Raw genomic sequence first — 24,919 nt, 5'->3', positions numbered from 1 at the left:
TCGCTTGCACGACGCCACAACGCTCTCTGGCACGGCGTCCATGCGGCGTTGAAATGATGTTGATGTTGATGCGGCTTCACGTGCAAACGCACAGGGCGCTTGGAGGCCGTTGTACCGATCTCCGAGGCTTGTTGTTCTGCCGGGCCGCTCGATGGAGACGACGCGCCGCCGTGTTTCCGCGACGAAAAGTGGAAACGCTACGTTTTAACCGATGCGTACGCAATAAGCTGGTACGGTTTATGCGGATACAAAATACATTATGTTCAATGGCCGCTGAGTCGGGGAATTGACTTTACTACTTTTAAACCGAAACTACTGTTTAAGCGGGTACGGTTTAACGAGGTTTTACTGTACACTTAAAGAATGGCGACAGCGGCGAACACAGTTGGTGATCGTCGAAAATCTGCTCACCGGGTCAAGTGCGTCGGCTTTTATACATGAGCCATCGAAGGTTCCAGAGTAATCGCTGGTGCCTGCATGTCTTCCAGGAAGTTCTACAGAATTCGTGTCGCACATGCAGTCAGATTACACAAGCTTTGGTGACAACAGACAGCAGAAAGAACAACCGATAAGATTCGAGAAACTTCCGATACATGCAGGCGCGTCCCGCTCTGAGCAATAACATTTGTTAGAGGGTCAAAAGCGGTCACCTGAAAAAGATATACAAGTACACGTCATAGTCAAGTGTTCGACGAAAATTCACAAGCCGGACGTCCCGGTACGATGAATTGTGGACTACACACGCTCGCCACTGTATGAACTGTCTGGCTACCTGCACCATATTCTTAAGCCGCTTGCAGGACTCGCACTTACTTTCGTCAAAGACTCCGCTCATTTCATTGAGCAAAAAAGAAGCGCCTGCATTGACGATGTCGAAGTCATGATCTTTTTTGATGTAAAGTCAGTCTTTACATGTGTGCCTATTGACTATGCGGTCGAGTGCTGCAGGAAACTTCTAGAAGCTGACTCTTCTTTGCCCACACGCGCGCCATTTGAATCCCACGACATTTGCCGCCTTCTAAAATTTTGTCTTGAGAATACGTACTTTGTTTTTAACAAGGAGTATTACAAGCAAGTATTCGGCACAGCGATGGGAGCCTCTGTGTCTGTCGTTTGTGCTAACATTGCTCTAGAGGATCTGGAAAGTGCTGCCTTATCTTCAATCGGGACGTGACCAAAGCTGTTTTTAAGATGCATGGACAACTGCTTCGTCATCATCCCTCGGCGTCACGCATCACATTTCCTCGTGCACCTAAATTCCTTCAAGCCGAGTATAGAGCTCACAACTGAAGAGGAAAACAATGGGCGAATTCCCTTTCTAGATGTTCTTGTAGAGAGGACTTCAAGCGGCTTGAGGACTAGTGTATACAGAAAGCCAGCGCACCCTGGAAAGTACCTGAGCTTTGACTTGGCGCACCCAATTGGGCAAAAGCGATCCGTCGCTGCAGCACTCTTTTCCCAGGCATTCTGCATCAGCTCCAGCCCCACGAAAAGTAGCCAAGTGTTACAGGTTGTGAAAAGGGACTTGTTGAACAATGTTTACCCTCTACAACTGCTCAGAAGGCAGGACCGCAAATCAGCGAAGCTTCACCGTGAAGTGGCAAAAGAAACAGTGAAGCGCGTGGCAGTACCCTACACAATGGGAACAAGTGAAGCCCTTGCACGAATTTTTAAGGGCTAAAATGTTCAAATCGCCCACGTGCCTTCCCGAAAACTTGGCCAACAGCTGGTTCGCACAAAAGACCCTTTGCAACACACGGACTACCCAGGAGGGATATACAAGATACCATGCAAGGAGTGGGACGTGTCTTACATCGGCGAGAGCGCAAATTTTAAACGGCGCTTGAAACAACACATGAATGACGTCACCAAGTGCCACACAGCCGCGAACGCCCTGGCGGAATGTCACGAACTAACCGGACACATCATTGACTGGGACTCGGCAGTCATCTTCGCAAAAGAGAAACACTTATCTTAATAATAATAATAATATTTGGGGTTTTACGTGCCAAAACCACTTTCTGATTATGAGGCACGCCGTAGTGGAGGACTCCGGAAATTTTGACCACCTGGGGTTCTTTAACGTGCACCTAAATCTAAGTACACGGGTGTTTTCGCATTTCGCCCCCATCGAAATGCGGCCGCCGTGGCCGGGATTCGATCCCGCGACCTCGTGCTCAGCAGCCCAACACCATAGCCACTGAGCAACCACGACGGGTAGAAACACTTCCTGTTTGCTTTTAGAATCCTTTTACATCCAATCAACTAGACACACGATAAACAGGACGTGGGGTAATCTTCCCGAGATATACACCCGAACGCTGCGCCACCTCACCCATAAATAGCCGCACGCCCATGCTTACATCTTCATTGTGATCAAGGGACCCGTACGGGGCCCGAAACATCTGTTCTTTATTTTTATTTTTTATTGGCGAGTGCACATTTTTTGGCACCAAGTACACATGTCAATGCCCCCCTCTCAAAAAGCATCATCTCGATGCTACAAACAGGAGAACGAAAAACAAAAAGGGCACTTATTAAACAGAAGTAACAAAACAACAGAGAAGTCCAAAGTAACACAATCCAAAAAAAAGAAAGTCCATAGTTCAGCTGTGCAAAGTCCCAAAGTTCGTTGGCGCTAGTAGAACGGCTTCAGTCACACAACATAGACTATTTCAGGCCATGAACGGCGCCGCTGTGATAGCGAAATGCCATCTGGCACGACATATCACAACAGGATGTTCTTGACGAAGAATTTAGGCACTTCCGCTGGACTACCTTTTTGCAAAGCTTTTGTTTCAGCGAAGCGGGTGAGGTAGTCTGTCGCCACAACGATCCAGTTGTTTCCAGATGTTGACATTGAAAAGGGTCCCAACAAATCCATCGCGATCTGCTGAAATGGTCCCCATGGTAGCTCGGTCAGCTGTAGTAATCCCACAGTCACGGCAAGTCTTGATGTAACGGCTGACGTCGGCGGTCAGGCGCGGCCAGTAACACTTCTCTTGTGTTCTTGCAAGTGTACGGGAAAACCCAAGGTGCCCGGCTGTCTGATCGTCGTGCAAGTCATGCAAGAGTTCTGACAGGAGTGCTGCAGGTACAACGAGGAGGTAGTCTGCACAGGCTGGGGAAAAGTTCTTCTTCAGCAGGACGTCATTTTGCAAGAACGAAGACAATCCACGCCTAAATATCCTTGGGACAAAGTTGGTCTTGCTTTCCAAGAACCCAGCAAGGCTTCTTTACTCAGGGTCCGCTCGCTGCTGCTCAGCAAAGTCGTCCGTAGTTATTGTTGCTAAAAAGGCGTCATCGCCTTGGTCATCTTTGGGCGGCGGGTCCACAGGAGCACGAGACAGGCAGTCGGCATCAGTGTGTTTTCGTTCGAACTTGTAAATTATACCCCTGTTAAGCGGGCAAGTTAAGTGCACTTACGCAGAGTGCACTCGGTTTTATGTGCACTTTCCCAAATCTAAACGTCGCAAGCAAAGTGTACTCGCAGAAGAGTGCACTCCGTTTAGAGTGCATTCACAGAATGCACTTTGCTTGTCGAGTGCATAGCCTCACCGCCAGCGGTTTCAACGATACAAAATATAATGCATAGAAAAAGGACACAGAACATCATTCTGGCTGTTGAACAGCTTTTAACAAAATAATCAGAACAAAACTCGCTGATATTCTGTTCTAGCAGGATCGAATGCCACCTCGTCGCATGCCACCATCTTGTCCTGGATTGGCTAGGCATTCTTCTTGGCCGGCCTTGACTTGTAATGCTCTTATGATAAAAATATTTTCGTTTTTTGTTGAGCAAATATAGATTGAAATTGTTTTTTATTAAAGTTAGTTTTTTTACTTTAATCTACATCTTCAAAAAACATTATTTTAGTCGGTCGCCTTTCTTTTTTTTTCTGCGAGTGCGCTCTGTTTTATCGTTTAGCACCGCGTAGCATAAAGTGTCACTCAAGGTCCCGAAGTGCACTCCCCATAAGTGCACTTAACTTGCGCACTTGACAGGGGTATTACAGTGATGTCATATTCTTGCAATCTGAGGTTCACCGTGCCAGGCGTCCTGAAGGGTCCTTTAAGGTCGCTAGCCAACACAAGGCATGATGGTCGCTTAAGACTTTGAACGGTGTGCCATATAGGTAAAGGTGGAATTTTGCTGTAGCCCATATGATGGCAAGGCATTCCTTTTTGGCTGTAGAATAATTGCCTTCCGCTTTCGACAGCAACTGGCTAGCATAAGCTATTACCCATTCAAGTGCATCTTTTCTCTGGACTAGTACGGCGTCGAGGCCTAGGCTACTGACGTCAGTATGGATTTCCGTATCGGTATCTTCATCGAAGTTCGCAAATACCAGTGGCAACTGCATGCGTCGTTTGAGTTCTTTAAACGTGTCAGCCTGCGGCGTTTCCCAATTGAACTTGACATCACATTTAGTTAGATGTGTCAGCAGCACAGCAATGTGTGAAAAGTACTTGACAAAGCGCCTGTAGCAGGTGCACGTGTCAAGGAATCTATGCACTGCCTTCTTGTCGATGGGCTGCTGGAACTTCGCAGCCCATCGACAGCCCGTGGGTTGGGGCGTACTCCAGACTTGCTGATAACGTGTCCCAGGAACAGCAGCTATTTGTACGCAAAGTGACACTTTTCCAGTTTCAAAGGGAGTCTGGAAGACTTGATCGTCTTTAGTACTGTTTCAAGGCGTCTCAAGTGCTCATCGAAACTTGCAGAAAAAACGACATCATCCAAGTAGACAAGGCAGGTCTGCCACTTCAACCCTGCTAACACCGTGGCCATCATGCGCTTGAACGTTGCAGGCGACAAGCACAGTCTGAATGGCATGACCTTGAACTTATAGAAGCCGTCTGGCGTGATGAAGGCAGTCTTTTTGCGATCCCGCTTCATCGACTTCTATTTGCCAGTAGCTAGTCTTGAGATCCATGGGCAAGAAGTATTTAGCGTTGCAGAGCCGATCTAATGCGTCGTCTATCCATGGAAGAGGGTATACATCTTTTTTCGTAATCTTGTTCAGTCGACGGTAACCGACGCAGAAATGTAAGGTTCCATCCTTTCTTTTACCAAGACTACGGGAGAGGCCCACAGGCTTTTACACGGCTGGATGATATTGTCGCGCAGCATTTCACCAACTTGTTGCCTTATAACTTCACATTCTCGCATAGAAACTCAGTATGGGCTCTGGTGGAGTGGTCGAGCACACTCTTGGCTATTATACGATGCTTTGCAACTGGTGTTTTTCGAATCGTCAATGACGTCGAAAAGCAGTCTTTGTGTCGTCGGAGAAGACTTCTGAGCTGTTGCTGCTTACTCTAGGGGAGACTTGGATTTATGTCAAAGTCTGATTCGGGAACTATGGTCGTCGAAGTAGATGCGGCAGAATCCGAGAAGACAAACGCATTGCTGGTTTCTAGAATTTCCTCGATGTATGTGATCGTCATGCCCTTGTTGACGTGCTTGTACTCCTGGCTGAAGTTGGTCAGTATCACTTCTACCTTTCCTCCATGCAGTCGAGCGATCCCTCTTGCGACACAAATTTCACGATCGAGCAGTAGACATTGACCGTCCTCGATGACACCTTCTACGTCTGCAGGTGTTTTGGTGCCAACGGAAATAATGATGCTGGAGTGAGGGATGGATGCTTACTTGATCTTCGAGCACACTCAAGGCGAGGTGACTACGAAATCTCTCTAGCGGTATCGCTTGATCTTCCAACAGCATTATTGACTTCGACTGCAGGTCGATGATTTCGTCGTGTTGGTTCAGGAAGTTCATGTCGAGAATGACGTTTCGTGAACACTGTGGAGGATAACGAAGGTGACAGGGTAAGTCTGATCATGAACCATAGTTCTTTTATTGCAGTCGGCGTTATTAGGTGTCCTCCAGCGACCTGAATTTGAGCACCTTCCCATGCAGTCTTAACCTTCTTCAACGGCGATGGGTCCACTCATGATGGAGTAGTCAGCTCCTGCGTCCACTAAGGCGGTGACTGTGTGGCCATCGAGAAGCACGTTGAGGTCTATGTTTTTTTGTCTTGCGTTACAGTTATGTTTTGGCATCTGATCATGGCTGCATCGTGTTGACCTCAAGCTGGAACATCGCATTGTCAGGTCATCTTTCGTCGCCGTATTCTTGACTTTCAGGCTTCGTCAGTATGGCGTTGTCTCGTTGATATGGCGTCGAAAAAATTTTTTCGGCGTCTTTATCAGCAGCAGAGAATCTTCGTCAGTTCAACGAACAGCAACCGCACCTCCATCGGTTGCTGCTTTTATTTTTCGGGAAATGGGCTTGCATACCGGCCCCGGGTTGGGCCAGTGTACTGTCGGCATTGCGGGGACAGGTGACAGTGAACAGGATGGTCGTCGAGGGCCCCACTGAGTGGCGGCGAGGTAGTCGGCGATGTCGCGTAGGCGTTCACCTTGTTGCAGGCGCGATGCGTTGACGGTGAAGCCTTGCAGTTCCATCTCGAGGTTAGGACATCAGTGGTAGATGTGGCCGGCTTCTCGCTATGATAGCAAAGCGGATGGCAGTCAGGGGCGCGCCAAACGTCAGTTTTCCTTAGAATGCTGTGCGGGGCGATGGGTTGGCGTGCTGGCGGCGGCGGTGGTGGATGATGGAACTGGGGCGTTACCGGGCCCTGGCCCAGGCGCAGAGGGGCGGAACATGACGGCGGGCTATGGCAGTGTGCGCCATTGCTTCTGGCTGAGGCTGTTGTGATTGAGATGCTCCTAGTGATTGTTGGAACTCTTCGTGTACAACGCCGGCAATCAAAGCCACTTGAGGCTGTGATGAAGAGAGCAGCTTCTGAAGCTCCTCCTGCACGACCACTCTGATAGTCTCACGCAGGTCATCGGGGGCCAGTGACTGAACTCCAGCTTAGGTTGTTGAGTTCGTGCGGCGGTTGAATTGCCGGTTCCACCTTTTCAGTGTCTTCTCGATGCTGGTGGCCTCGTAAAGAAACTCGTTGATGGTCTTCAGTGGGGCTTCGTACCATTCTGGCGAAAAGTTCCTCCTTCACACCACACATGAGTACGCGGACTTTCTTTTCCTTGGACATTTCCGGGTCAGCGTGGCAGAATAGACTGCTCATCTCCTCCGTGAAGATCGCAATGGTCTCATTGGGCAGCTGCACTCGGGTTTCTAGTAAAGCTTGGGCTCGTTCTTTGCGTACGACGCTTGTGAATGTCTGCAGGAGCTTCAGAACAGGTCCCACGTTAAGGTGGCTTCTCTATTCTCGAACCACGTCCTGGCGGCGTCTTCCAATGCGAAAAAGACATGTTGCAGCTTGTCGTCAGAGTCTCAATTGTTGGAAGGTCGTGGTTCGTTCATAGCTCTCCAGCCTGGTTTCTGGGTCTTCAGGCGATGATTTATGGAAAGTTGGTGGGTCCCGAGGTTGTTGCAGCAGAATGGGGGACACTGAGGCAGTCAATTGCGCTGGTCTTCTTGGAAAGAGGTCTGTATTTCGGTAGCAGTCCTTGCTGCTTATGGCTAGCTCGCTGGTCCTTGGCGACGTTGGTGTTGTCCTCGGGCTTTGGGCTTGGACCGTGGCTTTGCGGGGGTGTTCGGTGCATGAACACACTAGCACCTCCACCAGTGGTGAAGAAAGCAGCAAAACTGGGAGTGACAAACTAGCATTTTATTGAGCGAACTTGTGCCCTCAAAAACAGGCTGCACTAAAAGAACGGCGACAGCAGCGAACACAGTCGGTGATCGTCGAAAATCTGCTCAGCGGGTCAAGTGTGTCGGCTTTTATACATGAGCGATCGAAGGTTCCAGAGTAATCGCTGGTGCCCACAGGTCTTCCAGAAATTTCTATGCAATGCACATTGTACCTTCAATAAGATTACACAAGGTTTGGTGACAACAGACTATGGATAGAACCATCCATAACATTCAAGAAAGTTTCGGTACATGCAGGCACGTCCTGCGCTGTGCGATAACATTTGTTAGGCAGTGAAAAGTGGTCACCCGGAAAAGATAAAGCAGTACATGTGTCAATATTGAGTTCACATAGCAACTGTACATGTCATGATTAGTACTTAATCTGATCATAATACACACACATGTATTTACCTAGATTTTCTTTTGTTAATATGCACCCTTTCTTTTCTGTTTAACACCCTAATTTTAGAGAATGCTTTCTCAATGTTTACAACTCAAAATGTTGGCCATTCAATCTAGTGTTATAAGCTGCGACTGCTAAAAAAAAAAAAAGAATGAACATGCTTTAACTTCGAATTAGTCACCTTTGCAGACACTTTCATTTATACATATTCCACTTGAACTATTAAAGAGAACTGGGTTATGTTTAGCAACACCTTTGCAAATATTATCGAAACATGCATCCCTGTCCTAGCATTCTGCTACTCCTTGGTTCAATAAATGCCTGCAGCACCTCAATAATAAAAAGAAGCGCCTTTATAGATCGACAAATAAAGCAGACAAAAATTCCGAGACATGGCAAATATATAAGATATGTGACAATGAACACCTTTTGCTACATACTTAAATACACACGTTGGCACTTTTACAGCCATGATTTAGTATCCTTACTGACGAATAGCCCTCACTGACTCTGGCACATAATAAATTCTAACTAGTTCTGGTGGCAATGTAGTTCTCGAGTTACAGTGTACGCAGTTACTAAGTGACGCATTTTGTTCAGTCTTCACCTGCAAAGACGTCACTTCATGCCCTGACTTGCCTGCACGATCTGACATCAACATATCTGAAATTGTTATTAACAAGTCGGGCATTCTTACCTTGCTAAACAAACTAATAACTTTTATCGGCATTGGATCACAATGGATCTAATAACAAGCTTCTCGAGGATGCATCACAGGGTCTCTCTTGAGTACTGCCAACGCAATCACTTTACTCTGGTTCCATTCCTCAAGACGGGCAAGTAGCTAAAGTCATCCGATTTTATTAATCAGGTGAATGTTTCGTACCTCTTAGCTACTTACCAATATAATTAACTAGTACAATTTGCAAACTTACTGAACACATCATTCATTTGCAAGTCATCAACTATCTCAAAGATCACAGTTTAATATTTAAATACCAGCACAGCTTTTGAAAAGGCTACTCTGCTAGCTGTATTTCTTCATGACTTGTATTCATCTATTGGTGCTGAATTCCAAGTTGACGCCGTATTCTTAGATTTCTCCAAAGCTTTCGATCATGTGCCTCATTACAGACTCCTGGCTAAACTACGAGGACTTAATATTCATTCTCGTGTTTTAGAGTGGATAACTGGTTTCTTAGTATCTAGACTACAGTACACCTCTGTTAACAGCTCTTAATCAACCATTAGTCATGTCACTTCCGGAGTGTATCAAGGGAGTGTGCTTGGGCCGTTACAGTTCCTTGTGTATATATTAATGGCTTGCCTAACTGTGTTTCGTCTCATGTTAGGCTTTTTGCAGATGATTGTGTACTTTATTGTAAGGAAGCTTATGGTAATTACCCTGTAACTCTCCAACTCTCCATAATGATTTAGGCACAATTAGGACATGGTGTAATTCCTGGTTAAAGCCCTTAAATCTTGCTAAAACTAAGTTTGTCTTTTACCAACTGAGGTACCCGAGTCTCCACTTAGTATCATTTAGAACATAGTAGTGTCGAACTCATCCCAACTTACAAGTGTCTAGGTGTTCTTTACATTGCGACTTAACGTGGAGCAATCACATTTATTCATCCCTTGCAGCTCCTAATCGCTCTCTTGGCATCATCAAATGCAACCTAAAGCATGCTCCTGTTAACATGCCTAAATTTGCTTGCACTACACTAATCCACCCGAAGCTCGAATATGCATTGGCAGTATAGGATCCGGGTGAGGCATACACCGTCAACAACATTGAATCTGTTCAAAATTGGGCTGCATGCTTCATCTTTTCCGTCTATTCATCTTACTAGCATTTCATCATTAAAAGCACGTGCCAATTTACAAGTGCTATCTCTTCACCGCAAAGCAATGTGTCTTTGCCTGCTTCAGAAACTCGCAAACAAATTGTCATACCTCTCTTCATGACAACTTCTTTCAGGCACTGCCTGTCATCTCTCCACACCGGGATCACCATTTCTAAATCAAGTGCATAATGTGTCATACATTATTTAATGAAAGAGCTTGCCCTCTGATATTGCCATTGAAACTGACCCTGTAATATTTAACAACATGCTACTCTCTGTTAATTAGTTGCCTTTCTATTAATGTTTTTCTTTTTGTTGTGAGTTACTATTAAATACTTCTATTAATACCATAGACTATGTGAGCATGCAGATTTTTTTCACCCATATGATTGTGCTCTGTGTATTACTTCTTATTGCAATTTTTAGTATTTTGTACACCTTGTTCCTTACTAGCTAAACTCAATTAACATACTTTTGTTCTGTACTTCATCCTATTATCTTTCATACTACTTTGTGTAGTCACTTTTATGTTTTATGCTGTGGTGTTACGCTGCTAAGCACGAGGTCGCTGGGTCAAATCCCAACCACGGTGGCTGCATTTCGATTGGGCAAAATGCAAAAATGCTCGTGTCCCGTGCATTGGGGGCACGTTGAAGAACCTCAGCTGGTCAGAATTAATCCGGAGTCCCCTACTATGGTGTGCCTCATAATCAGGTCATGGTTTTGGCACTTTTGGCAATGTAATTTTAATTTGTATGACCACATCTGTTTCTGTGCTTTTTGATAGCACCCCTTTGATGCTGCTGCTCTTTCAAAGATCTGATAGGGATGGTTATATTTTACTTCACACAAAGGAGTGTTAGAGCATTGTGGCTGTAATAGGAGCCCCAGTACTCAGTGGGAAGTCAATTGTAGGTCCATGTGCAATATTCTAGTACATGTGCCTGCATATATTAGTTGTGGCTGTATGTTCTACACATTTCTGTGGCATTCACAAGTGCAGCTGCCCACACATTAAATGTAATTCAAGTGTATGAGATTAGGCACATCTAGCACAACAATAATGCATGCATGCTGCAGGCAATGGTACAAAGCAAGCGACCAGCTTATGCACCCTTATGCCCACACCACACGTATGCTTGTGGATGCGCGCAAGCTCACGTCCACGTGCCCATGCATGCGCGGACAGTACGGCATGGCTCGTACGCATCTAAACACGGCACGATATTGGTGAATAGCTGCTCTCTGTTATTGCGTGCTTGGGCTGCCTTGCGTTGGTGTGCCTGGCTACGCAGCTACAGCGCAGTACATTCAACTCTCAGTGAAGCAGATTTATATCATGCAAGAAAGTGTTTACTTTACTTTTTATGCAGATCTAAGACCTCTAAAAATATAACAGTTACGTTTATAGACATCAAATCATTTAGAAACACTGTAAATAACAGCATGCGAAGTTGCGTCTTCCAAGGTGTCTATGAGTGAGCCCAGTGAATGCGTGCTGTCGTGTGCATGGAAGCACGTCTTTGTGGATGCAAACCACCATTCCTCGTGAGGTGCGGCAGGCGCAAGGCGCATAGACACAAGCTTGCGTGTGTCCGCAAGGGTACATGGGGTCTGGGCTTTATGCTTTCACCTTGTTATTGGAAGTGAAAAGGCTCTTTCTATGCATGACATAATACTCTAAATATAACATCTTTTTCTGTTAACTGTTCATGTGAGACAGCCTGCTAAGACAGCTTGAGTAGGTGTAATATGCGCTAGTGGCTTATTTTCAGGGAAACTAGAAACAGTGTGTGAATATGTGGACTGAGACTAAGGGCAAGTGCTGACAAGGCAACACAAGTGCCGACTGACTTAGTTTATTATGTTATGGGATACATAAGTTTCAGGAACGATTTTCGATACTATTGTCAGGTGACAATGAAACGGAAGTAGAAGATTAAGCATGGCAAACTAAATAGGCACGTGCATCTGTCGCCACATTACATGTGTTGGGAGCAGTATTTTGTTGACTGCAGGCTCAGGTACAGTCTTCAGAACGTCAGTGTGACATTACTCCTTCAATAAGATATGCCTGTGTTGTGGTGACAGAAGTGTGTGTGCTTGCTTGCCTTATTATATGTAATCATTTTTTTAACGGTCATCTGATATCAGTTGCTAAAATTATGCATGCTTCTATTGTCTTCCCCTTTATTGCATTGCTGGAACACTTGCCTATTGACTGCAAAGAAGGGCCAACTGAGTCTAAAGTTAAGTCATCAATGGCACCACTTCGTCAGCCTCGTCTTCGGTTGTTCGCACAGGCACCAATATACAATAGTTTCTCAGTCAGTGCATGTTTAGTGTTGTTCATGTCAGTTTATGTTTAGCTGTCTTGTTTTCCTCCAGTGGGCATGTGACCATAAGTTTTGACTGCCTGTCAAGTGAGTGTCCTTGTTGGATCTTGGCTTTCTGACTGTATTACCAGCATCCAAACACTTTATGCAAAGCACTTATGCAAAGTTGGTTAGTTAAAAGGCATTGGCCCTGGCTTCTTACTTAGTCGTACAAAGAGTAGAGAAGAGACGCGATGGGAGGTAGTGGCCATGTGCTCTTCTTCCAGTGGGAGATAAAAGGATTTCTTCCAAAACAAGGGAAGGCTGAGGGAGAGCTGAAATTTCTTGGAGATAAGTTGTCAAAACACTGTTTTTACATTCATTGAATATTTGGGGTTGGAAAAACATTGCATTGACTCTTACTGTTGTAGTATGATAGTGTTTATTATTTATTAATAGGTAGTTACTCACTCCTTCAGTGTTTACCACTATCGGTATTACAATGTGATATTGCTACTGTATCTTAAGAGCATTAAAATCTTGGCTTTCATTCAGGGCTGACTGGCAGTGCCTCTGTATGATGTCTGCTGTGAATTGCCTGTACAATCCAGAGGTACCGCTAAAGTCTGAACACTTGTTTAATCCAACCCTGTGAAACCTTGTCAGAGACAGTTCACTGGAAGAAACAGTTTATGGATTTAATGCTACCAATGATATTGAAGGTCTTGCCACTCCATGGTGACAGGTCTTACAGGGTCGAAAGTTTATGCAAAAACTCTCCACTGTTCACTATGGCAGTAACTGATGTCAGTGAGCATGTACATCATGTGGTACAATGGTTTTGCAATATTATAGTGTAGGAATGAAAGCGTCATCACAGCTGAGATTGCTACCTAAGAATGCTGCACTTTTGTTGGCATAGGTCATGGGAAACAAAGTTCTGGAAACATCAATGTTTTAGGGTACAAATTAGGATGCAGCTTTCTGGTGCTTCATCTTATCACATTTGGCTCGAGGTAGTGTTTAGTCACTACTTGAAAGGGCTGGCACTCATTTTTCCTCTTCAGGTAGGGAGTATTCCCAAGTCAGTTATAGTTAGTGTCATAAGTTATCAGACATTTCAGCCAGTGCAAGTTGAAATGGGGAAAAGAAAGAAGTGGACAGGACAACAGTTGGAAATCAGGGCAGCTGTAAAAGCTGCTAAACTGTAGCAAAGAACAAGCTCTTTGCTGCAGCAGCATGGGATGGTCTCTCTTATGAGAGGCTTAATGTGTGCTCTTGTTTTGACTGACTTCTTCCTTTGTTCATCTTCATTTCCCACTGTCCCATATCTATAGGTCAAGTTTTTACAAAGGTCCCTGAAGGACTCATTCTCAGTGAAGATAACAGAGTCCCCCACTGGTCCAAATGCACAGCCATTGATTGAAATAGACCAAAACTTGCCCCATCATGGCTCACTAGCCAGTCAGAGTCCCCGCAAGTCTGCATTGTCAGCCAATCGGCGTTGGCGAAAGCAGCTCACAAATCAGAAGATGTCAGAGTTTGGTCTGTCGGAAAATGTGTTTGAACTCCAGGAGGAGATATTTTTTCTTGTGCTAAGGATTGAAGACTTGGAGAGGCAACTGAAGGAAAGTTCTGAGGTGATGTATGCTGCTGAACGTGTGACTTTCTATTGTTCTTATTGTTTATGCTCTATAGTCCAGAGTTGTGGAGGGACAACTCTGGAGTTGGAATGATTCTGAAATTATTTCACATATTTAAGCACCCGGGATGGAATGGGAATAGAATGATGGCACGAGTTGGACAGATGGAGTGGGAATTTAATAGTAGCCCAAGATTCCGGAATGTAGTTAGAATGGAATTGGCACCTAGTACTGTAGCATTAAGCGTCAATTTTATGTGAGACTACAAAACCAATAAATTTGCCATTTAGTCTAAACTTTACCAATATATTGCATTTCTCCTACCAGTTCTTTCAGTATCAACACAGTACTGACAACACAGTATTCTTGATAACACAGTATTCTGCGTTGTCAGCAACTATTCAGTTAAGCAAGAGCAGGCATGACTTATGACACAGGGATTGAGGCCAAGAATGAAGTCTCAAATGGACCTTACGCGAGTCCACCATAATTTGCAATGTGCACCATGTTCTTTTTTTTTATTTTTGCAAGCTATCGAGTATCTAGAATGCAGAATAACAGGTGGTCAGAGTGAAATCCTAGAAGAAATGATGCCCATTAATATGCCAGCGGGTTTAAAACAAAAAAAATGTTGCCCTGCTTTTATGTTAATTCTCACAGTGACAGAATAATATAGGTGGACATATGGCATGCACAACGGTGTAATATTATTTCGTAGTTTTCTTTACTCTTATAAAAATAGTTTAGGAAAAATTAAGGCTTATTGGAAATGGATTATTTAGAAGGCAAGCCGTGCTTATATCACAGCGTGTGATGTAGTAGTGAACCGCCTAACATGGATTCCGCTAAAGTGAAGCTAACTGCAGTGTTCATTAGTGGGGAAGCCTTAGGCAAGTATTTCAAAAAACAGTTCACCATGATGTCAGGAATTAGCGTCATGTCTAACATAATGCTAAATTGAAAAAATCCCGTGTAAACATGGCGAAGTGTCATTTCACTTCTGAAGGCATTAATGATTATAAACCTTTCTCTTTTGCATTATGGTTTTGAAGAAGCCTATATAGAGAGGACTTCAGAAGAGGGTTCTGCATGACAAGTTGTCACCGCAAAGGGACATGTGTGAAAGTTATTTTGATCGTAAGAACTGAATATAGTTTGCAGCAGCATCAAATATTCATGACTTCTAACCTGCACATCCAAGATATGTTTGTTGATGCTATTTGACAAGCGAGAGAATAAATTTTATGTAATATTGTTTTACGTGTTTCTTTGTCTAGTCCTATTACACACGTCATTCTCCTGAGTACATCTTGTATATGGTTTGTGTATAAGGGCTCTAAGTATGGGGACTTTATTGACCAGGCATGTGCTCCACCATCCGAGTGTTCGTGCAATGCCTCTTTTGAGTGCTCATGGTCATATTGCCAACACGTAGGCAGAGAGATTTTTAGCGGAACCACAACTGAGAAACGGCTTCTCAGTTACAGTAGATATCAGAGAGATTACAGGCCATAACATGCTTAACAAATAACAAGCGTGATTATTGTGAAAAAAATTATCCGTAACATTGTCTATAACATTTACGTCCATTGCAGGTTGCCGTGATGAGTCCGCTGACTTAGCTCACTGCGGCTCTTAACACTTCAAAAATATCTTTTTAGTTATAGGCAGACCAATGCAAGTAGTTGCTAATTAGAGAAAGCATTCATTTACTGGAATTAGAGGAGTGGAATTAATCACCTCAGCCATTCCACAAGTGGGTATGGTCCAACTCTCACCATTCCGAGGCGTTGAAAGTAGCTGAATAACCTCCACTCCCCAGAATGGGATGGAGGGTTTCTCTCTGCAACTCTGGCATAGTCAAAGCACTTGTCCTTAAAGCTCTGCTGAACTTGCCACACCATGTTTGCAGCAACCCATTGTTCAGTAATACACTGATCCTTTCTTGTATAAATTGAGGCTTTCTTTTTCTTTCCGATCTCTGATATTCTGAACGAAAAAATTCTCTTATTTGACGGGGTGATTATTTGGAGCACGCCTTTTTGTTATGCAATGTCTGCCATGAATGTGCTAAATCTGTTCCAAATGGCCTTGGATAGGCAAAATTGCTGTGATGTAATGCATGCTAGTTCTTTGTGATATGAACTAAGTGGGTATGTGGGTAAGGATGGATCGAAGACTAATAAGCAACAAATAAATACCCAAAACATGAAACATGGCTGACAGTGACAGAATGTTTATAGATGCTCTGTCTACTTTTAGAATTCTGTAAAAAAGATAGTAGGGGAAAAAGTCTTTCCTGGTAGCTTTTTTTTTCCAAGAAATATGAAAAAAAAATTTGAGGTAGTCATCTGTGTTTTTGCAGATGATGGTCTCCAAGCATAAGGATGAACCTGCATATGAGCAGTCAGTCTTGACAGATGCTCATCTGCTGGAAAAAAATGCTGCCCTGGAGCAGCAGTTACAAGACATGCAGGAGATGTCAGTAGTGCTTCTGTGCCGGTTGGAAGAGCTGGCAAAATTCCTAGGGCAGCTGCTGGCCTACGACGAGACTGGATCATTGGGGTCCGTGACTCTTTCGCCAGGCATGGTGGCCAAGATACGCCAGTTCGTCGCAGACAGCAAGGAGATCTCCAACTCCTTCCACTCCATTTCACAAAGCTTTCTTGGTGAGCTCGGTGCATATATCCTTGAAAGACAACTGAGCTGCTCAGTTCCTGTCTATCCACATGTAGCATTGCACGGCTTTCTTAAATGACCATTCAGGAAACACAAGAAAGGGGGTTAACCGAGGGGCTCAGTTTTTATAACCATATCATGAGAAGCCAACAAATAAAGACACCAAGGAAAACATAGGGGAAATTACTTGTACTTAGGAAGTGAAAGTCAAAATTGAAATCATGATGCCTGCGGCAGAAAGGATGTTCTACATTCTCTGCCAGGGTTTCTTAGTGATGGTGCTGGCTAACACTCCCAAATGTTGATGGGGAAACCATGCCGCGGTAGCTCAATTGGTTAGAGCATCGCACGTATAATGCAAGGACGTGGGATCGTTCCTCACCCACGGCAAGTAGTTTTTTCATCCACTTTCATTGCCATTAATTTATCATTTCTTTAATAAGTACAAATAATTTCCCCTATGTTTTCCTTGGTGTCTTTATTTGTTGGCTTCTCATGATACATTCAAGAAACATAATTTGTTCTAATGTTTTGGTAATTAAGTATAATAATAAATTACTAGAACTGTGGTCCAGCTAAAGACAAAGGACAACAAAAGCAACATATATGTTGCCTCTGTCGTATGTTGCTTCTGTTGTCCCTCATCTCTAGCTGTGACACAATTCCGGCAATTATTCAGGCACCAACTAGCCCCAGCAACATGTTTTATAATAATAAACCTTAATGTTATTAGGTGTTAATGTATTTAGGTGGCAGTTGATGATGGAGGGTTTGTGACTGCTGACAACTTGAGGTGCTATCAGTTTCAAAATTCACAAAAAGTCGCTCTAAGGCCCACGCAGCTGCTGCAAGAAATCTCGTTTTTCTCCATGGGGAAACCTGGGGAGCACAAGTAACAACACATGCAAGAAATGTCAGTTAGTGACATCTGCCGATCTCCCTTACCACGAGTCTTAATCCCAGTGTGACCTTGCCTTTGGTCTCGATGTATGGGGCTGTGTATAAGCTGTGGGGCTGACCTTGCCAATAGCTTTGCTTCATAGTGCATTGCATCCCTGTACTTCTTAATCTGGAATAAACAGCCCTCCCCCCCCCCCTTTCCCCCACTTCACTATCTGCCCACTGTAAAGTAAGAAGCAATGATTGCACCCTTTCTGAACATTTGACTGGATTTGTGCTTTCACCAAATCAACTTGAAATATAAGCTTCTGAGTAAAAGGTTCCTATTTTCTCATTTAGTAACTTCAAGCAGAGGAACTGTGCAAGATAAGATTTGTTCTATTTTTCTTTAAAATAAGTGATACTTATAGCCTCTGAGGTAGCACTATGCAGTCATGGCAACCATTAGTTTATTTCTTTATACTACAGGACAAAAGCAATGAGGATTGCAACACTAACGGCATCTTGATCACAAGAGGCAATCGGTGTTTTTCCTCCATTGCAATATGAAGAAGAAAGTGCTTTTAGATTGGGTTTGAATACAAGAACTTTTCACATACAGTAAAACCTCACCATAACGAAATTGAAGGGGGAGCCACACTTACTTCATTATATCCATTACTTTGTTAGAATGGTTGTCTGGTTTTGTGGTTAACACTGGCCACCAAGAAGGACAATGGGGCTGCTCTTAGTAACCACTTAGTAAGATGGTGCAAAACTTGCTGTGCACCATCAAAGGATTGTAAAGATAGTTTTCTGCCATGTCTTCATCAGTGAGATGACTCCTTTCTCTAATGAAATGCAGCTGTTCTGCAGCTGTGAATGCTAGTCGATCTTTTCCACCCTCATGCACCCACAGATAGTTGCATTATATTGTGTTGCAGTGTTAAGCGAGCATGCCGGTCAAGCGTCGCAAGCCTATGATTTCATATAAAGCTTGTCACTGTTCACAAGCAGACACTTCTAAACAAAGAAGCATATCTTTATGCTGAAATCCAGCGACAGTCACAGTGCAAATTAAGAGGCTTGCAGGAGCTCTGCCTCTCCTTGCGTACAGTGACGAGCGTTGTTCAAAGTTGGAGGTTTGCTACACTAGGCCAGCATGTTCATGAAATGATAAGCTGAGCGATTGCCAGGTATACAGGCAGTGGCTCTATTTTATAAAAAATAATTTATTTTTTCATGCTAACTAGTTGCCGCGCCTGTGATCCCAGTGATAACGCGATAACAGCAGCACGGCTTTGTCTGAGCCAATGACAGAGGGAGAACAATTGATAAAGATAATGGATCATTATAATGTGGCCTTAGTATGCAGAGCGCTCTTGACTATGCATGTGTAGCACATTATTGCAGCCACGATTAGATGGCACAGCATGTATTGAAGAACCCTTCCTCCATCTATTGCAAGCTATGCACTCCACTGTTTCTATTTCATTATGGTGTAATACAGTGAAATCTTGATATAACACACTTCAGGGAACCGTGGTAAATTGTTTGTTTTTCTGAGATCGTTATAGTGAAAGCGCCAAAATTAACCATTCTGCTCATCAAACCATCACTTATAAGTTGTCACCATATGAGCTATCAACGAAAACGTCATGTTGGCTCTCGACACGCGCTGTTGCTATTTTTCATGCCACACACACCGCCAAAGCACCGTATAATAAGAGTGACGCGCGCAAAATGCGCTGATGCCGAGAAAACTACCGACAGAAAGGTAGCTTCATTCGCTTTTAAAGAACAGTGTTTCTTGCTTTTTGTTTGTTATTCACATTTCTTGCTGTGGACACCGCAACCATCTTGCTAGAGGTGGATGCCTGAACTATGCCAGAGCGCGAGCGCGTGTAAGCGACACCGTCTGGAAAGCGTAAAGTGCAACTGTGTAGCATCCCAGCGAGTACGGAGGTTACATTTCACTGCGCACATAGTGAGTATGGCTCGAAAAAGAAGTGCAAAACAAAGGGGGGCGTGCGCAGAAAGAAGGGTGAAAGAAGGAAGAGACATACCTTCGTTGCTAGGGAACACTTTTCTGGGCGGAGCATGTATTTGCAAAACCTGATGCCTCCTTGCCTCTGCTTCCCGCATTCTCTCTCTTTTTTTTTTTTTTTTTTTGTCTGAGGTTTTCTGAACCCATGCGCAGTGATGTCCGCTCTCTATGCCTTGTCGTCTGCTAGCCTACTGTTTCGGCTGCCGTGAAGGATACATGGAAGTCTAAGAACTCAACAGATTTCGAAATATTATTTCGTAGTACTGAGGCATTGTTAACATAACAAGGAAACTGAATAATGATCTTTATTCTAAAAAGTTTGGTATTCTGAAGATTATAGTACTGAAATATTTTTACATTGAAAGTATAAGAAGTCAGCAGGGGATTTCTGAAAAGTGTGTGAATTTGAAAAGTTCGTTAATGTGGTGTTTGTAGTAATGAGGTTTCACTGTAGTACACAAATTTCAACGAAGGCGCACCACGCTGTGTGAACAGAGTGCAGGAGTTGGCAGCATTGGTAGAGGCTGGTGAGAGGAGGGGTGGCAGCAGTGTGTGTGCATGGCCACTGACTCTACAGCTTTGGCCGGTTGGGCGCATTGCCAGGTAGGCGAAATCTCTCGGTGTTCAATTGTTGGATCAGTTGAGTTGCAAGCATCATGTGACACCAGATTTCGGCCTAGTTGGTGTAAGATGACCAGTAAACGTTCATTCTTTACTAAAAAAGTTTGTTATATCCATTTAAAGGAAATTTTGCTTTGTTAAAATGAGATTTTAAATGCACAACTTTCTTTGAACATTTCAAGGAGCATTACAATTATTCGTTAATTTGTTGTAACCCTTTTTGTTATAATAATGTTTTACTGTATTCCCAAACTTAAAAATTTAATGGTGACAAATCTGGTGACCTTGGTAGACAGCTTCATCCTGACCTCTGGCCCTGAAAGTTGATTGAGGAACACTCGAGCTTGGATTGGAAAAGTGCTGGAACCATGTCTATGTCGGATGTTGGGCACCACACTTTTAAAAATGTACTTAAAGTATTTTTTTTAAATTCTATTACTAAAGTAGAGAGTGAGAATATGACCTTCAATAATCCTGCACCACACATTCGCTGCCCATCTCACTCAATGCTTGTATTGGTGTAGACGTGGATTGGTATCACACTATACTCAATTTCTCAAGTAATTTGCAGCACTGCCAAAGGTACAAGGTGTACGCAGGCAACATCTTTGTGCAGCGGAATATACTAGTTCCAGGTGTAACTTTCTTATTTTGGCTGGAATAGTTGGTTTTATTTTTGCGTTGCACATGATGCATGACAGCGATACGTTGCATGTTAGGCCCTTTCAGCATGCATATCATATAGTGTGAATTAGTGTGGCAGTTAGTGCCGCTAATCGTAATAGCCGCCCTAACCATGGTAACATTAACAGGATGCCTACCAACTGGGAATTCTCAGGGAATTTTAAGGTAGTCTGGAAATACTCGGGGAAAACTCAGGGAATTTGTGCTTCTATCATGGAAAATTAGCTGTAATTTTATTGAAAGGGAACAAAAGTCTCCGTAATGCTGACTCGAGTAAGAGAGAGGAATCGCAACGAATTGTCTTTGACACCATGTCATCGTCTGAAGGAATTGCCAGTGTACAGTCAACGGCCGACTTTCCAGATGCCCGATAATTCGGACGGCTTTGCGGTACTACCACGTACCCCATAGAACGTCTCTGAAAACGTATCTGAAATTTTGGACACCAGAACCCTTCGCCGTTCGAAACGGCAATAATCAAAGCCACCACCGCTGCAGTTTTGATTGTCTCGCCGCCTCAAACCGGTGCTCGCACGCAAATCCGATGGCAGCCATAGCCGCCACCGTTGCAACACTAGGTCTAGCTGCTTCGACGTTTGCTATTAAGCTTCTTGCCGTTCGGTGCGCTGTTTTTCATTGAAAGAATTGCCACTGTCAGCAATGGCACCGACTCCGCCTTTGTGGTCATCGCGATTTCATGGCTTCGATGCTGGGAAAGCACAATGCGTTGCATAAAGCCAGTTTCCAATAGTCAGTTTTGCCTTAATACAGTCGTGCCATGTGGTGAAGCATACGCAAATATATTACGATATCATCGAGCGATGCTCAAGGCAAGAGCCGCCGCGAGAACGACAACGAAGTGGGTCTGTGCCCTTGGCGCGAGTGATTGTCGGCCTGGCGGTCTGCCTCCAGTGTAAATAGCCTGTAAAGAGCCTCTTTCATCTGTGTCTTTCCGCACGTAACATTCTGATGGAGGTCAGCGATCCCCGTCCTCACCCCGGAACTCCAGAGTGGTCGGTACATCGAGCTTGTAACCATGACTCCCGGTGACGAGACCGCCTCTGCAACAGCTTCGGCTTGTCCGACTGCTCCAGTCATCACTGTTGCCCAACATCGCGACCCTGGTGTGTTCTCTAGCCTGGAGGGAGAGGACGTTGACGAATGGATCAAGCTCTATGAACACGCCAGTGCTAATAACAGGTGGCACCCAACGATCAGGCTCGCCAATGTCATCTTTTATCTCGGCGGCACCCCACGCGTGTGGCACCAAAACGCATGATGCTGAGATAAGCATTTGGGAAAGATGCAAAGAAATACTTGGGGAACTGTTTGGCGACCCCATTGGGTGCAAGGCTGCCGCGAGAAAGACTCTTGCGTCTTGTATTCAGACATCTACAGGGCCGTACGTTTCATACATCCTCGACGTTTTGGCTCTATTCTGCAAAGCTGACGATACTATGTCTGAAGCAGATCAAGTGTCGCATGTGGTAAAAGGCATCGCCGACAATGCTTTCAATTCGCTTATTTTCGGCCACGTCTCGACTATCGACGCCATCATCAAAGAATGCTGTCGCCTTGAACACGCTAAGAGTCACCGTATCACACATCACGCGGCTACCCAACACTGCTGCTACGTCGACATGTGAGGGTCGACCACGTCAGACCACCCTCTATGATGACGTAACCCGTATTGTTCACCGTGAGCTCGAGGCCACCTGTTCGCCAGCTTTCTTCGCGATGCCTCCTGATCCACCAGAAACCAGGATTGCGATGATTCAGGCCGTTGTCAGACAGGAATTTGAGAACATGAGTCTCAAATCGGTGTGTTCGTCGTCTCCACCCACGGTTCCCCAGTTCTCTAGCAGCCCTCCTCGTCCCCGGCAGTCCTTTTCTGCCACATCTCGCCACAACCCGTCCGAATGGCGTACCCCTGATGGCAGGCTGATCTGCTTCCACTGCTGTCGCGTCGGCCACGTCGCTCGTCACTGCTGCAACCGATGGCCACCACCTCCTCGCACATACACCGCAGCTTATTCTCGCCCCTTCGGACCTTCTGTTCCCTATGCGTCCTGCCATGAAACCACTGCCACTGATGCTCCTGCCCCGAACCTTCGCTACAGCTGCTCGCCCTCACCTCGATGCCATCGGTCTCGTTCGTCCCAACCCCGTTGCTTCTCTCCGCCGCCTATTGCCTCCCGGATCCAGCTGGAAAACTAGGCACTGCAGCTTCTGGAGGTGAAGCTGCGTTGTCCAGCCTGCCCTCAAATCCTCAGCTTACGTTACCTACGAACCAAAACCTTCTTGACGTTGACGTTGATGGCTATCCAGTCACGGCACTCATCGATACAGGAGCACATCTTTCTATTGTGAGGGCTGCCTTCCGACGACAACTGAACAAGCTCCTCACCCCAGCGTCGGCACGCGTCGTCCGCGTTGCGGATGGCGGTACTGTGCCTATCATCGGCATGTGTACGGCACGTGTTAACATCGCCGGCCGCCACACTCCTGTCCTCTTTACCGTGATTGCTCATTGCCCCCACAACCTCATTCTCGGCCTCGATTTTCTCTCCGTGTATTCTGCTCTTATTGACTGCCCTGCCAGTACCCTTCACCTTGAGTTGCCGATTCTCGCAGAACCTTCTGATGCACCCCAGTGCCGCCTGCGCCCCACCAGCTTTTTTCGCCTGCCGCCAAAGTCAATAGCCTATATTGAACTCTTGTCTTCCCCACCAGTCCCCGATGGCGAGTACCTCATCACTCCTCTGCCCGACATTCCACTGCAGTATGACGTTACCGTGCCTCACAGTATACTTACTATTACTGCGAACTGCACTTTCATGCCTATCTTTAACTTTGGATTGGCAAAGCAAATTCTATCGCAGCGTATTTGCCTTGCCAATGTTGATTGTCTCGGCGACCATCACGTGGCAACTTTATCGACCGATGCTTCTTGCGAGCTTAGCAGGCCCATCCCAAGATACAGAAAATGGTTGCAACGGACCTGTCTTCTGCGCAGGCTGAAGACCTTTACCAAGTATTATCGTCCTACCGAGATATTTTCTACTTCGACGATGGCCCTTTAGGCCAGACGCTCGCGGTCAAGCATAGGATTCTTACTGGTGATGCTACTCTTATTCACCAATGACCGTATCGAGTTTCTGCATCGGAACGCCAAGTAATTCAAAGTGAAGTGAACAAAATGCTAGATAAAAACATCATTGAGCCTTCTTCGAGTCCCTGGGCGTCACCTGTAGTGTTGGTTAAGAAGAAGGATGGCACGTGGCGCTTCTGTGTAGACTACCGTCATCTGAACAACATCGCTAAGAAGGACGTCTACGCGCTCCCGCGTATAGATGATGCCCGTGGCTGCCTCCACTGTTCCAGCTATTTCTCTTCTATTGATCTTTTTAGATACTGGCAGATTGCTGTTGACGATATGGACAGAGGAAAAACCGCGTTCATCACACCTGATGGCCTATACCAATTTAAAATAATGCCGTTTGGATTATGCAACGACTCTGCCACCTTTGAGTGTATGATAGACTCCTTGCTCCAAGGTTTCAAATGGTGCACATGTCTCTGCTACCTCGACGACGTCATCGTCTTCTCGCCCACATTCGACACTCACCTTGAGCGTCTAACAGCTATACTTGATGTATTACGAAAGGCGAAGCTGCAACTTAACTCGTCCAAATGTCGTTTCTGCCGCCGCCAAATTACTGTTCTGGGCCACCTCGTTGACACTTCCGGAGTACAGCCTGATCCCGACAAAATTCGCGCTGTCCGAGACTTTCTGGTTCCGAAGACAGCCACGGACGTTTGAAGTTTTGTAGAGCTATGCTCATACTTTCGTCGTCTTGTTCAAGATTTTGTGGCAATTGCTAGACCACTCACTAATCTTTTGAAGAAAGGCGTACAATTCTCGTAGGGTACTGCAGAAGCCGCCGCCTTCTCTCGTCTCGTCACTCTTCTCTCCTCACCACCCATTCTCGCCCACTTCGACCCTGATGCCCCTACAGAATTGCGTATAGAATGCCAGCGGTCATGGCGTAGGTGCCGTCTTAGCCCAGTGTCAGCGTGGCCAGGATCACGTTATAGCTTATGCGAGCCACCTCCTCGCACGATCCGA

At 45.2% G+C, this 24,919-nt stretch overlaps 1 protein-coding gene across 5 annotated transcripts in view; it reads left to right on the top strand.

Moving 5' to 3' along the window:
* LOC135906148 (uncharacterized) overlaps positions 1–24,919 on the top strand; it is a 281,677-nt gene that overhangs the window by 136,995 nt on the left and 119,763 nt on the right. For 4 of the 5 annotated variants that reach the window (XM_070524112.1, XM_070524105.1, XM_070524086.1 and 1 more), the window contains 2 exons: positions 13,575–13,877; positions 16,246–16,549. In XM_070524112.1, coding sequence (XP_070380213.1) covers positions 13,575–13,877; positions 16,246–16,549 — 607 coding nt within the window. The remainder of the gene's footprint in view (positions 1–13,574; positions 13,878–16,245; positions 16,550–24,919) is intronic. The other variant, XM_070524107.1, reaches the window with a different exon arrangement.

This window comes from Dermacentor albipictus, chromosome 1 (assembly GCF_038994185.2).
Source record: "Dermacentor albipictus isolate Rhodes 1998 colony chromosome 1, USDA_Dalb.pri_finalv2, whole genome shotgun sequence".
Classification (NCBI taxonomy): Eukaryota; Metazoa; Arthropoda; class Arachnida; order Ixodida; family Ixodidae; genus Dermacentor; species Dermacentor albipictus.
Note: the sequence above shows the minus strand (reverse complement) of the source record. Positions and strands in the feature narration are given on the sequence as shown.